Source organism: Panulirus ornatus, chromosome 28 (assembly GCF_036320965.1).
Source record: "Panulirus ornatus isolate Po-2019 chromosome 28, ASM3632096v1, whole genome shotgun sequence".
In the NCBI taxonomy this organism is placed as follows: domain Eukaryota; kingdom Metazoa; phylum Arthropoda; class Malacostraca; order Decapoda; family Palinuridae; genus Panulirus; species Panulirus ornatus.
Window position 1 is genome coordinate 22,684,552 of NC_092251.1, and position 14,543 is coordinate 22,699,094.

Genomic DNA, 14,543 nt, shown 5'->3' on the forward strand with positions numbered 1-14,543 from the left:
TCCACACATTCTTCAACGCTCCCAGAACCTTCGTCCCCTCCCCCACCCTGTGATTCACTTCCGCTTCCATGGTTCCATCCGCTGCTAAATCCACTTTCTAAGCCCTCTCATCCAGAATAGACTGCATACTTGCCCCTCTCTCTGAAACTCTTGCATTCACCTCCCTAACAACCCCATCCATAAACAAATCAAACAACCATGGAGATATCACGCACCCCTGCAGCAAACTGACATTCACTGAGAACCAATCACTTTTCTCTCTTCCTACTTGTACACATGGCTTATATCCTTGATAAAAACTTTTAACTGCTTCTAGCAACTTACCTTCCACACCATATACTCTTAAACAAAGCATCTCTATCAACTCTATCATATGCCTTCTCCAGATCCATAAATGCTGCATACAGATCCTTCTATTTCTTTAAGTATTTTTCACACACATTCTTCAAAGCAAACTTCTTTTATTCTCCTCAAAATTTAATATGTATACTTATGTATATCTCTCTTTTTAAACCAGGTATTCCCAGTCACCAGTCTTTTTTCAGCACACAAATCCTCAAACTCTTCCCCATTTCCATTCACAGCTCAGAATACCCCATGTGCACCAGTTATTCCCTCAACTGCCATATTACTTACCGCATTTAAATCACCCATCACTAATACCCAGTCTTGTGCACCAAAACTGCTGAGACACTCACTCAGCTGCATAAGCACCAGTAATCACCTATCTCTCTCCATCCACTTATAGTTTTACCTACATCAATCTTGAATTTGCACTCCTCTATCACACAATTTCATGACTCCTGCTTTAGGAGTACTGCCACTCCTTTCTTAGCTTTTGTCCTCTCACCAACCCCTGACTTTACTCCCAAGACTTTTCAAACCACTCTTCCCCTTTACCCTTGAGCATTGTTTCACTCAGAGGCAGAACGTCCTGGTTTCTTTCCTCAAACATACTACCTACCTCTCCTTTCTTCTTATCTTGGTTAGATCCACACACATTCAGACACCCCAATCTGAGCCTTTGGGAGGCTGAGCACTCCCCGCTTGACTCCTTCTTTTCATTCTCCTTTTAGAAATTGAAATACTAGAGGGGAGGGTTTCTAGCCCCCCCTCCACACACACACACACACACACACACACACACCTCCACCCACCCACCCACCCTCTTTAGTCACCTTCTACAACACATGGGGAATACATAGGAAGTATTCTTTTTCTCCTATCCCCAAAAGAAGGAACAGAGAAGGGGGCCAAGTGAGGATATTCCCTCTAAAGCTCAGTCCTCTGTTCTTAACGCTACCTCACTAACATGGGAAATGGCGACTATACATGTATGAAAATATTTATGAGTGTGGGTGTGTTGGAAATGAAATGTTTTAACAAAATATGTGATATTAGGTGGTTTGATCAAGTAAGTATTGAAAAAGTACGAGAGGTATGCTAATAAAAAAGAGTTTGGTTAAGAGAGGTGAAGAGGGTGTGCTGAAATGGTTTGGACATACGAAAAGAATGAGTAAGGAAAGGTTGACAAAAAGGATATACAGTATGTTGCAGAAATGGAGGGAACAAGGAGAAAGGGAAAACCAAATGGAAATGGAAGGATGGAGTGAAAAAGTTTTTGAGTAATTGGGGCCTGAACAGAAGCTGTTGGAAGCAGCAACCAAATGTATAGAGGTAGAATGGCAACATCATGACCAAAAGAAAATGCAGGTTAAAGAGAAGTGATGCCATTAGTGTAGGGGGAAGATTTCCAGCCCCCATGCTCCTGCCTGTCATAGTTGCCTTCTGTGACATAGGGGAGATATGTGGGCAGTTTTTTTTCTAACGTAACTCCATGGGTTCCATGTGTTTTCTTTTATTCAGGATTAGCTACAGGATTATGGTAAATATCAATATGATAGTAAGTGCATTGCACATGACAGCTAGAGACTGAGTGTGGACGAATGTGGTCTTTTTTGCCTGTTTTCCTGGTGCTACCATGCATTGCACATGACAACTAGAGACTGAATGAGATCAAATGGGGCCTTTTTGTCTGTATTCCTGGTGCTGCCTCGCTGAAGCAGGGGATAGCGATGCTGTTTTCCTGTGGGGCAGGGTAGCAACAGGAATGGATGAAGGCAGACAACTATTAATACGTACATGTGTATATATGTATATGTCTGTGTGTGTATGTAAATGTCTGTATATATGTATATGTATTCATTTATTCATATTTAGTATACATAATCGGTTTCCTGTGTCGGCGAGGTAGTGCCAGGAAACAGACAAAGAAAGAATGGCCCATCCACTCATATACTCATTTATGTACATAAACGCCCACATATGCACATATACATACATATACATACACATACACAGACATTACATACACATGTGCATATTCATACTTGCTTGCCTTCATTCATTCCTGTTGCTACTCTGCCCCATGGGAAAACAGCATCGCTATCCCCTGTTTCAGTGAGGCAGTGCTAGGAATACAGACAAAAGGCCCCATTTGTTCACATTCAGTCTCTAGTTGTCATGTGTAATGCACCGAAACCACAGCTCCCTATCCACATCCAGGCCCCACAGACCTTTTCATGGTTTACCCTAGACACTTCACATGCCCTGGTTCAGTCCATTGACAGCACATCAACCCTGGTATACTACATTGTTCCAATTCACTCTTTTCCTTGCATGCCTCTCACCCTTCTGTATGTTCAGGCCCCGATCACTCAAATTCTTTTTCACTCCATCCTTCCACCTCCAATTTGGTCTACCGTTTCTCCTTGTTCCCTCCATCTCTAACACATATATCCTCTTTGTCAATATCTCTTCACTCATTCTCTCCTTGTGTCCAAACAGCTTCAATACACCCACTTCTGCTCTCTCAACCATACTCTCTTTATTTCCACACATGTATTTGTATGTATACGTGTATGTATGGGTGTTTATGTATGTATTTGTGTATGTGAGTGGATGGGCCATTCTTCGTCTGTTTCCTGGTGCTGCCTCGCTTGATGTGGGAAACAGCGATTAAGTACAATACATAAATAGATGAGGTGGAAGGATGGAGAGAAAAAGATTTTGAGCGACTGGGGCCTGAACATACAGGAGGGTGAAAGGTGTGCATGGAATAGAGTGAATTGGAACGATGTGGTATACTAGGGTCAACATGCTGTCAGTGGATTGAATCAGTGCATGTGAAGCGTCTGGGGTAAACCATGGAAATTGTATAGAAACTGGAGGATGGCCAAGATCATGCCTCTCTCTCAGGAATGGCCATAAGAGGAAGATGTGATATAAGGCTGTTGGTAAATGTATAATGTAATCTGTACACATCTCAGTCATTTCAAACCCATATGTTATATAAGTGAGGCAAGTGAATTAGCCAGAGTGATGTTAAGTAAAGTAATATAGAGAGAAATATGTGTATCAAGAATAAATGGTATTATTTATGTTTGGAGAAAGAGCCATGTTTATTTTGCTATTATGACTATATTTTAATAGATTTTTATCTGTTTGGTATTTGACCAACTTGAGAAGAAGGGTACAATTACAGCCATCAGCTGTCGGGATATCTTAGCCAGATTGTGAGGGAATCTGTGTCTAGCCCAAATCTCTTTCTTAACAGAAGCTGTCAAAACAGTTATCTGTTTTAATGGGCCTATCAGCTGATTATACACCCTTTAATGTGTAAGGAGAGGAGGTAGGATGTAACAATATACATTTCAACGTATACATACATATACATACACAGACACATACATATATACACATTTACATATCCATACTTGCTGCCTTCATTCATTCCCGTCGCCAGCCCACCACACACAAAATAGCACACACACACACACACCAGCGAGACAGTGCCAGGAACAGACAAAAAAGGCCTCATTCGTTCACACTCAGTCTGTAGCTGTCATGTCTAATGCACCAAAACCACAGCTCCTTTTCCACATCCAGGCCCCACAGACCTTTCCATGGTTTACCCCAGACACTTCACATGGGGATAGGAGAGAAAGAATACTTCCCACGCATTCCTCATGTGTCGTAGAGGGCGACTAAAGGGGACAGGAGCGGGGGGCCAGAAACCCTCCCCTCCTTGTATTTTGACTTTTTAAAAGGGGAAACAGAAGAAGGAGTCACGCAGGGAGTGCTCATCCTCCTCGAAGGCTCAGATTGGGATGTCTAAATGTGTGTGGATGTAACCAAGATGAGAAAAGAGGAGAGATAGGTAGTATGTTTGAGGAAAGGAACCTGGATGTTTTGGCTCTGAGTGAAACGAAGCTCAAGGGTAAAGGGGAAGAGTGGTGTGGGAATGTCTTGTGAGTAAAGTCAGGGTTTAGTGAGAGGACAAGAGCAAGGGAAGGAGTAGCACTACTCCTGAAACAGGAGTTATGGGGGTATGTGATCGAGTGTAAGAAAGTAAACTCTAGATTGATATGGGTAAAACTGAAAGTTGATGGAGAGAGATGGGGGATTATTGGTGCATATGCACCTGGGCATGAGAAGAAAGATCATGAGAGGCAAGTATTTTGGGAGCAGGTGAATGAGTGTGTTAGTGGTTTTGATGCACAAGACCAGGTTATAGTGATGGGTGATTTGAATGCAAAGGTGAGTAATGTGGCAGTTGAGGGAATAATTGGTATACATGGGGTGTTCAGTGTTGTACATGGAAATGGTGAAGAGCTTGTAGATTTATGTGCTGAAAAAGGACTGGTGATTGGGAATACCTGGTTTAAAAAGCGAGATATACATAATTATACGTATGTAAGTAGGAGAGATGGCCAGAAAGCGTTATTGGATTACGTGTTAATTGAGAGGCGTGCGAAAGAGAGACTTTTGGATGTTAATGTGCTGAGAGGTGCAACTGGAGGGATGTCTGATCATTATCTTGTGGAGGCGAAGGTGAAGATTTGTAGAGGTTTTCAGAAAATAAGAGAGAATGTTGGGGTGAAGAGAGTGGTGAGAGTAAGTGAGCTTAGGAAGAAGACTTGTGTGAGGAAGTACCAGGAGAGACTGAGTACAGAATGGAAAAAGATGAGAACAAAGGAGGTAAGGGGAGTGGGGGAGGAATGGGATGTATTTAGGGAATCAGTGATGGCTTGCGCAAAGGATGCTTGTGGCATGAGAAGCATGGGAGGTGGGTTGATTAGAAAGGGTAGTGAGTGGTGGGATGAAGAAGTGAGATTATTAGTGAAAGAGAAGAGAGGCATTTGGACGATTTTTGCAGGGAAAAAATGCATATGAGTGGGAGATGTATAAAAGAAAGAGGCAGGAGGTCAAGAGAAAGGTGCAAGAGGTGAAAAAGAGGGCAAATGAGAGTTGGGGTGAGAGAGTATCATTAAATTTTAGGGAGAATAAAAAGATGTTTTGGAAGGAGGTAAATAAAGTGCGTAAGACAAGGGAGCAAATGGGAACTTCAGTGAAGGGGGCTAATGGGGAGGTGATAACAAGTAGTAATGATGTGAGAAGGAGATGGAGTGAGTATTTTGAAGGTTTGTTGAATGTGTTTGATGATAGAGTGGCAGATATAGGGTGTTTTGGTCAAGGTGGTGTGCAAAGTGAGAGGGTTAGGGAAAATGATTTGGTAAACAGAGAAGAGGTTGTAAAAGCTTTGTGGAAGATGAATGCCGGCAAGGCAGCAGGTTTGGATGGTATTGCAGTAGAATTTATTAAAAAAGGGGGTGACTGTATTGTTGACTGGTTGGTAAGGTTATTTAATGTATGTATGACTCATGGTGAGGTGCCTGAGGATTGGCGGAATGCTTGCATAGTGCCATTGTACAAAGGCAAAGGGGATAAGAGTGAGTGCTCAAATTACAGAGGTATAAGTTTGTTGAGTATTCCTGGTAAATTATATGGGAGGGTATTGATTGAGAGAGTGAAGGCATGTACAGAGCATCAGACTGGGGCAGAGCAGTGTGGTTTCAGAAGTGGTAGAGGATGTGTGGATCAGGTGTTTGCTTTGAAGAATGTATGTGAGAAATACTTAGAAAAGCAAATGGATTTGTATGTAGCATTTATGGATCTGGAGAAGGCATATGATAGAGTTGATAGAGATGCTCTGTGGAACGTACTAAGAATATATGGTGTGGGAGGCAAGTTGTTAGAAGCAGTGAAAAGTTTTTACCAAGGATGTAAGGCATGTGTACATGTAAGAAGAGAGGAAAGTGATTGGTTCTCAGTGAATCTAGGTTTGCGGCAGGGGTGTGTGATGTCTCCATGGTTGTTTAATTTGTATATGGATGGGGTTGTTAGGGAGGTGAATGCAAGAGTTTTGGAAAGAGGGGCAAGTATGCAGTCTGTTGTGGATGAGAGAGCTTGGGAAGTGAGTCAGTTGTTGTTTGCTGATGATACAGCGCTGGTGGCTGATTCATGTGAGAAACTGCAGAAGCTGGTGACTGAGTTTGGTAAAGTGTGTGAAAGAAGAAAGTTAAGAGTAAATGTGAGTAATAGCAAGGTTATTAGGTACAGTAGGGTTGAGGGTCAAGTCAATTGGAAGGTAAGTTTGAATGGAGAAAAACTGGAGGAAGTAAAGTGTTTTAGATATCTGGAAGTGGATCTGGCAGCGGATGGAACCATGGAAGCGAAAGTGAATCATAGGGTGGGGGAGGGGGTGAAAATTCTGGGAGCCTTGAAGAATGTGTGGAAGTCGAGAACATTATCTCGGAAAGCAAAAATGGGTATGTTTGAAGGAATAGTGGTTCCAACAATGTTGTATGGTTGCGAGGCATGGGCTATGGATAGAGTTGTGCGCAGGAGGGTGGATGTTTTGGAAATGAGATGTTTGAGGGCAGTATGTGGTGTGAGGTGGTTTGATCGAGTAAGTAATGTAAGGGTAAGAGAGATGTGTGGAAATAAAGAGTGTGGTTGAGAGAGCAGAAGAGGGTGTTTTGAAATGGTTTGGTCACATGGAGAGAATGAGTGAGAAAAGATTGACCAAGAGGATATATGTGTCAGAGGTGGAGGGAACGAGGAGAAGTGGGAGACCTAATTGGAGGTGGAAAGATGGAGTGAAAAAGATTTTGAGTGATCGGGGCCTGAACATGCAGGAGGGTGAAAGACGTGCAAAGAATAGAGTGAATTGGAACAATGTGGTATACCGGGGTCGACATGCTGTCAATGGATTGAACCAGGGCATGTGAAGCGTCTGGGGTAAACCATGGAAAGTTCTGTGGGGCCTGGATGTGGAAAGGGAGCTGTGGTTTCGGTGCATTATTACATGACAGCTAGAGACTGAGTGTGAACGAATGTGGCCTTTGTTGCCTTTTCCTAGTGCTACCTCGCACACATGAGGGGGGAGGGGGTTGTTATTCCATGTGTGGCAGGGTGGCGATTGGAATGAATAAAGGCAGTCAGTATGAATTATGTATTATTATATTATTTTGCTTTGTTGCTGTCTCCCGCGTTTGCGAGGTAGCGCAAGGAAACAGACGAAAGAAATGGCCCAACCCACCCCCATACACATGTATATACATACATGTCCACACACGCAAATATACATACCTATACATCTCAATGTACACATATATATACACACACAGACACATACATATATACCCATGCACACAATTCACACTGTCTGCCTTTATTCATTCCCATCGCCACCTCGCCACACATGGAATACCATTCCCCTCCCCCTCATGTGTGCGAGGTAGCGCTAGGGAAAGACAACAAAGGCCCCATTCGTTCACACTCAGTCTCTAGCTGTCATGCAATAATGCCCGAAACCACAGCTCCCTTTCCACATCCAGGCCCCACACAACTTTCCATGGTTTACCCCAGACACTTCATATGCCCTGATTCAATCCACTGCCAGCACGTCAACCCCGGTATACCACATCGATCCAATTCATTCTATTCCTTGCCCTCAACAGTAGGGTTGAGGGTCAAGTCAATTGGGAGGTAAGTTTGAATGGAGAAAAACTGGAGGAAGTAAAGTGTTTTAGATATCTGGGAGTGGATCTGGCAGCGGATGGAACCATGGAAGCGGAAGTGAATCATAGGGTGGGGGAGGGGGCGAAAATCCTGGGAGCCTTGAAGAATGTTTGGAAGTCGAGAACATTATCTCGGAAAGCAAAAATGGGTATGTTTGAAGGAATAGTGGTTCCAACAATGTTGTATGGTTGCAAGGCGTGGGCTATGGATAGAGTTGTGCGCAGGAGGGTGGATGTGCTTGAAATGAGATGTTTGAGGACAATGTGTGGTGTGAGGTGGTTTGATCGAGTAAGTAATGTAAGGGTAAGAGAGATGTGTGGAAATAAAAAGAGCATGGTTGAGAGAGCAGAAGAGGGTGTTTTGAAATGGTTTGGGCACATGGAGAGAATGAGTGAGGAAAGATTGACCAAGAGGATGTGTCGGAGGTGGAGGGAACGAGGAGAAGTGGGAGACCAAATTGGAGGTGGAAAGATGGAGTGAAAAATATTTTGAGTGATCGGGGCCTGAACATGCAGGAGGGTGATGAATTATGTACATGTGTATATATGTATATGTCTGTGTGTGTATATATATGTGTACATTGAGATGTATAGGTACGTATATTTGCGTGTGTGGACGTGTATGTATATACATGTGTCTGTGGGTGGGTTGGGCCATTCTTTCGTCTGTTTCCTTGCGCTACCTCACTAATGCGGGAGACAGCGACAAAGCAAAATAAATATAATAAATACTTCACATGCCTCGGTTCAATCAATTGACAGCATGTCAACCCCAGTATACCACATCGTTCCAGTTCACTCTATTCCTTGCACACCTTTCACCTTCCTGTATGTTCAGGCCCCAATCGCTCAAAATCTTTTTCACTCCATCCTTCCTCCTCCAGTTTGGTCTCCCGCTTCTCCTCCTTCCCTCCACCTCTGACACATATCCTCTTTGTCAATCTTTCCTCACTCATTCTCTCCATTTGTCCAAACCATATCAACACACCCTCTTCTGCTCTCTCAACCATACTCTTTTTATTACCACACATCTCTCTTACCCTTTCATTACTTATTCGATCAAACCACCTCACACCACATATTGTCCTCAAACATTTCATTTCCATCACATTCACCCTCCTCTGCACAACCCCATCTATAGCCCATGCCTTGCAACCATATAACGTTGTTGGAACCACCATTCCCCCAAACACACCCATTTACACTCCGAGACAACACTCTTGCTCCCACACTCCCTTCTACAACACTCCCAGAACCCCCCACCCCTAAAATTATCTTTATGAAGTATTTCAACAGATAATGCACAGTTTTACCTTTGTACAACTGAAGTAAAAAGTTTGCTTTGTTCAGGTTCCAGTGGTCTTGTACCACAAATCCTAAGTGTTTAAAAGCTTTCATGCAGATGCTGAAATCATGTTTGGCACATGGACGTATCTGAGGAAAAACAATACCAGTACTTAAGTGTTTAGAGAGGAAAAGAAGTTTATGTTTAACATGAACTATCTTAGGCAATTTGATTCTCAAAACATACTCAATAATTATATACAGGTACATTTGCAAGAAATGCCTCAGTCAATAATGCAGTTGTGTTATCCTTTGCAATTGGTTATCAGCATATCTGTTATCTGCCACACATGTGTAATCAGAAGTATTTTGAATTGTATGGACATATATTTCATGTGTGGCGGAGTGGCGGTGGGAATGGATGGAGGCGGCACGTATGAATATGTACATGTCTGTATATGTATATGTCTGTGTATGTATATGTATGTATACGTTGAAATGTATAGGTATGTATATGTGCGCGTGTGGGTGTTTATGTATATACATGTGTGTGTGGGTGGGTTGGGCCATTCTTTCATCTGTTTCCTTGCACTACCTTGCTAATGCAAGAGATAGCAACAGAGTATAATAGAAAAAAAGAGATTAAGAATAGGAACAGACAGTGTTCAATAATTTTCTTTAGTTCTAGTAAATATAACAGAGTAGAAACAATATCAGGGTACTAGATATAATTAGATTAATTACTGATGAGGGATTCCCAGACTCTGCCTGCCTTTAGTCCTCAGCTAAGACAGAACTTCCAGACACCCCTGGCCTGTGACAAAGCTTGGTTTTCTTGTTATTTTATGAACCCAACAGATAGCCCAAGGATGCAGTTAAGAGAACTGAGATTTAGGGGTGCAGAACAGAGATTAAGAGCAAAGAGGGTGAAAAAATGGCTTTTGTTTCAGTCCAAGTGTTGGCCTTGATATCAGTGATTCTGATTCCTTTCTTATTCTTATATTAGAACTTTAAGTTCATTAAAACTGCTCTTATAAACTAAAGCTCCCTTTTTGTGTTAAAGAAACAAGACTGGAATCAAACTAGTAACCCATCTTTGTTCAAAAACCATATACCTATATGTAAAGAGAAATTTATATTCTGAAGTATGAAAAAAGTCTTTCTCTGGGGCATGAGCCATGAGAGATGTCTCCAATCTCCAGGGACAAGAAACCCATCTTATTGGTGAGGTTTGTGTATATCAGCTTTCATTAACCACCCTCCAGGTAATTAATGGCATGGCTTGGCTTGGGTTCACCCTTTGACCAATCGGTGACCCCCACACAGTTATAATGTGATCCTCAAGTAGTTGGCTGCAACTCGCCTCATTGTTCTTGGAACACAGACATTGATTTCATTGTGATTGTCATTTAGAGAAAGGTTTTCGAAAAAGAGAGGAAGAAAGAGAAGGATACACAACTAAGAAATTGGTTGCAGGACACTGTCTCAGTGAGAAAATGCTTCATACTTCAAAGCTTATATTGTATGTCTTTCCAGGGTCACTTTTTCTTGTGAGCCATGAGAGTAACACAAAATGGAGAAGGAAAGCCAGAAAAAAGTTAATTAAAAAGGCCAAGTATAGAAAGAATATTTCCTTAAGTCATCTTGGCACTCAAGTGTCCTTCTGCCCATGTTGGTACTCTTAAGGTCACACCATAATCAACTTTTTACACATAGAGGTAGGCATCATTGATAACAAAATGAAAATCAAAGATAAGAGAAAGTACCCCATGGGAAGATTATCTGAAAGGACAACAGTGTAAGTTACTTTCCTGAACCCATGAACCCAGATGAATAGGGAATAAAAATTTGGTTCCAGGCAAATATACAACTTATTGAGAGAAATTTTAAGATTCTTTGATTTGAAAGGGGGTTCCCTCTCAGTCTCTTATAATCACCATGAAACATCCAATTTCCATTGGCCATAAGGAGCAGTTCTCTTGTTCTGACAGGGCATTGCACCTCACTACTCTTCCCCTAGCACCAAAGCTATCAGGAGCATGGTTTCATAATAAGCCACTGATACACTAAAAGGCTACAGAAAAACTCCTTTGATTGTCAGGAAAACAGGCCATACAGGACTCTTGTAGTAGAAGCACAAGAAATTAATATATGTAAAGGTTAGAAAGGAACTCTAAAACATATAATTTCAAAATCAGAGGAATCTGAAACTTCAAGAAAAAATTGGGAGAGGGTTTCAATCAACAAAATGTATGGTGATACTTCAAGTGCTCCTTATATAGCACACTGTGCAACATCTGAAACTTGTTTGCATAACTTTCAGATTCCACAACTTTGACAGAGGCTCTTGAACAACAGTCAGTGTAATTATAAACTTGATACCTCAGCAAAGGAGAATAAAAAAACTGCAGAGTTCTGGAATTCAGGTTGGTCCTGTAATCCAGTTAGACAGGAAAAGGTCTCCCTAAGACACCTGGAAATGAGATGTAAAATTTTTTCTTTATGTCAACTGAGACAGCACAGGCAACTGAGGTCTTTATTGAGGCCATCTCATAAATGCTATACATATAGACTATACCCTAACTTAAGTCAGGTACCCATTTTATCAACCAACCCAAGGGGTGGATGAACAGCTGGGTTGACTGTGGGCTGACTATCACAACCAGGATTTGAATTTATACGCTTGACCGTGGGCTGCCCGTGAATGTGTTACAGTAAGTAACACTAACCACTACACCATGGAGGTCCATTTAACTGCATTATTTCATAATTAGAACACTGAGATTTTGTCCCACATTGAACATCGGAGAAACACTGGTAGGCAATACAGTATTGTTTTGTGGCAAAGCAGACCCACCAATGGTGAGCATCAGTGATGGAGCCCTTTTGAGTGAATCTCTTCCCATAATCAGTACTTTCTTCTCTCTTTTTTCTTTTTTTTTAGGTAGCCACAGAAGTATCATCAGTTAAGTCAAATATAATCCATAATGAACAGATTCCCACATAGCTTTCCATGGTTTACCCCAGACGCTTCACATGCCTTGCTTCAATCCACTGACAGCACGTCAACCCTGGTATACCACATCGCTCCAATTCACTCTATTCCTTGCCCTCCTTTCACCCTCCTGCATGTTCAGGCCCCGATCACACAAAATCTTTTTCACTCCATCTTTCCACCTCCAATTTGGTCTCCCTCTTCTCCTTGTTCCCTCCACCTCCGACACATATATCCTCTTGGTCAATCTTTCCTCACTCATCCTCTCCATGTGCCCAAACCACTTCAAAACACCCTCTTCTGCTCTCTCAACCACGCTCTTTCTATTTCCACACATCTCTCTTACCCTTACGTTACTCACTCGATCAAACCACCTCACACCACACATTGTCCTCAAACATCTCATTTCCAGCACATCCATCCTCCTGTGCACAACTCTATCCATAGCCCACGCCTCGCAACCATACAACATTGTTGGAACCACTATTCCTTCAAACATACCCATTTTTGCTTTCCGAGATAATGTTCTCGACTTCCACACATTCTTCAAGGCCCCCAGGATTTTCGCCCCCTCCCCCACCCTATGATCCACTTCCGCTTCCATGGTTCCATCCGCTGCCAGATCCACTCCCAGATATCTAAAACACTTCACTTCCTCCAGTTTTTCTCCATTCAAACTCACCTCCCAATTGACTTGACCCTCAACCCTACTGTACCTAATAACCTTGCTCTTATTCACATTTACTCTTAACTTTCTTCTTCCACACACTTTTCCAAACTCAGTCACCAGCTTCTGCAGTTTCTCACATGAATCAGCCACCAGCGCTGTATCATCAGCGAACAACAACTGACTCACTTCCCAAGCTCTCTCATCCCCAACAGACTTCATACTTGCCCCTCTTTCCAAGACTCTTGCATTTACCTCCCTAACAACCCCATCCATAAACAAATTAAACAACCATGGAGACATCACACACCCCTGCCGCAAACCTACATTCACTGAGAACCAATCACTTTCCTCTCTTCCTACACGTACACATGCCTTACATCCTCGATAAAAACTTTTCACTGCTTCTAACAACTTTCCTCCCACACCATATATTCTTAATACCTTCCACAGAGCATCTCTATCAACTCTATCATATGCCTTCTCCAGATCCATAAATGCTACATACAAATCCATTTGCTTTTCTAAATATTTCTCACATACATTCTTCAAAGCAAACACCTGATCCACACATCCTCTACCACTTCTGAAACCACACTGCTCTTCCCCAATCTGATGCTCTGTACATGCCTTCACCCTCTCAATCAATACCCTCCCATATAATTTACCAGGAATACTCAACAAACTTATACCTCTGTAATTTGAGCACTTACTCTTATCCCCTTTGCCTTTGTACAATGACACTATGCACGCATTCCGCCAATTCTCAGGCACCTCACCATGAGTCATTTTTTTTTTTTTATTATACTTTGTCGCTGTCTCCCGCGTTTGCGAGGTAGCGCAAGGAAACAGACGAAAGAAATGTCCCAACCCCCCCCCATACACATGTATATACATACGTCCACACACGCAAATATACATACCTACACAGTTTTCCATGGTTTACCCCAGACGCTTCACATGCCCTGCTTCAATCCACTGACAGCACGTCAACCCCGGTATACCACATCGCTCCAATTCACTCTATTCCTTGCCCTCCTTTCACCCTCCTGCATGTTCAGGCCCCGATCACACAAAATCTTTTTCACTCCATCTTTCCACCTCCAATTTGGTCTCCCTCTTCTCCTTGTTCCCTCCACCTCCGACACATATATCCTCTTGGTCAATCTCTCCTCACTCATCCTCTCCATGTGCCCAAACCACTTCAAAACACCCTCTTCTGCTCTCTCAACCACGCTCTTTCTATTTCCACACATCTCTCTTACCCTTACGTTACTCACTCGATCAAACCACCTCACACCACACATTGTCCTCAAACATCTCATTTCCAGCACATCCATCCTCCTGTGCACAACTCTATCCATAGCCCACGCCTCGCAACCATACAACATTGTTGGAACCACTATTCCTTCAAACATACCCATTTTTGCTTTCCGAGATAATGTTCTCGACTTCCACACATTCTTCAAGGCCCCCAGGATTTTCGCCCCCTCCCCCACCCTATGATCCACTTCCGCTTCCATGGTTCCATCCGCTGCCAGATCCACTCCCAGATATCTAAAACACTTCACTTCCTCCAGTTTTTCTCCATTCAAACTCACCTCCCAATTGACTTGACCCTCAACCCTACTGTACCTAATAACCTTGCTCTTATTCACATTTACTCTTAACT

General features: G+C 42.5%; 1 protein-coding gene across 4 annotated transcripts in view; it reads right to left on the bottom strand.

Annotated features, from left to right (window-relative positions):
- LOC139757902 (caspase-1-like) overlaps nt 1-14,543 on the bottom strand; it is a 103,354-nt gene that overhangs the window by 23,937 nt on the left and 64,874 nt on the right. For all 4 annotated transcript variants that reach the window (XM_071678845.1, XM_071678847.1, XM_071678846.1 and 1 more), the window contains exon 5: nt 9,239-9,359. In XM_071678845.1, coding sequence (XP_071534946.1) covers nt 9,239-9,359 — 121 coding nt within the window. The remainder of the gene's footprint in view (nt 1-9,238; nt 9,360-14,543) is intronic.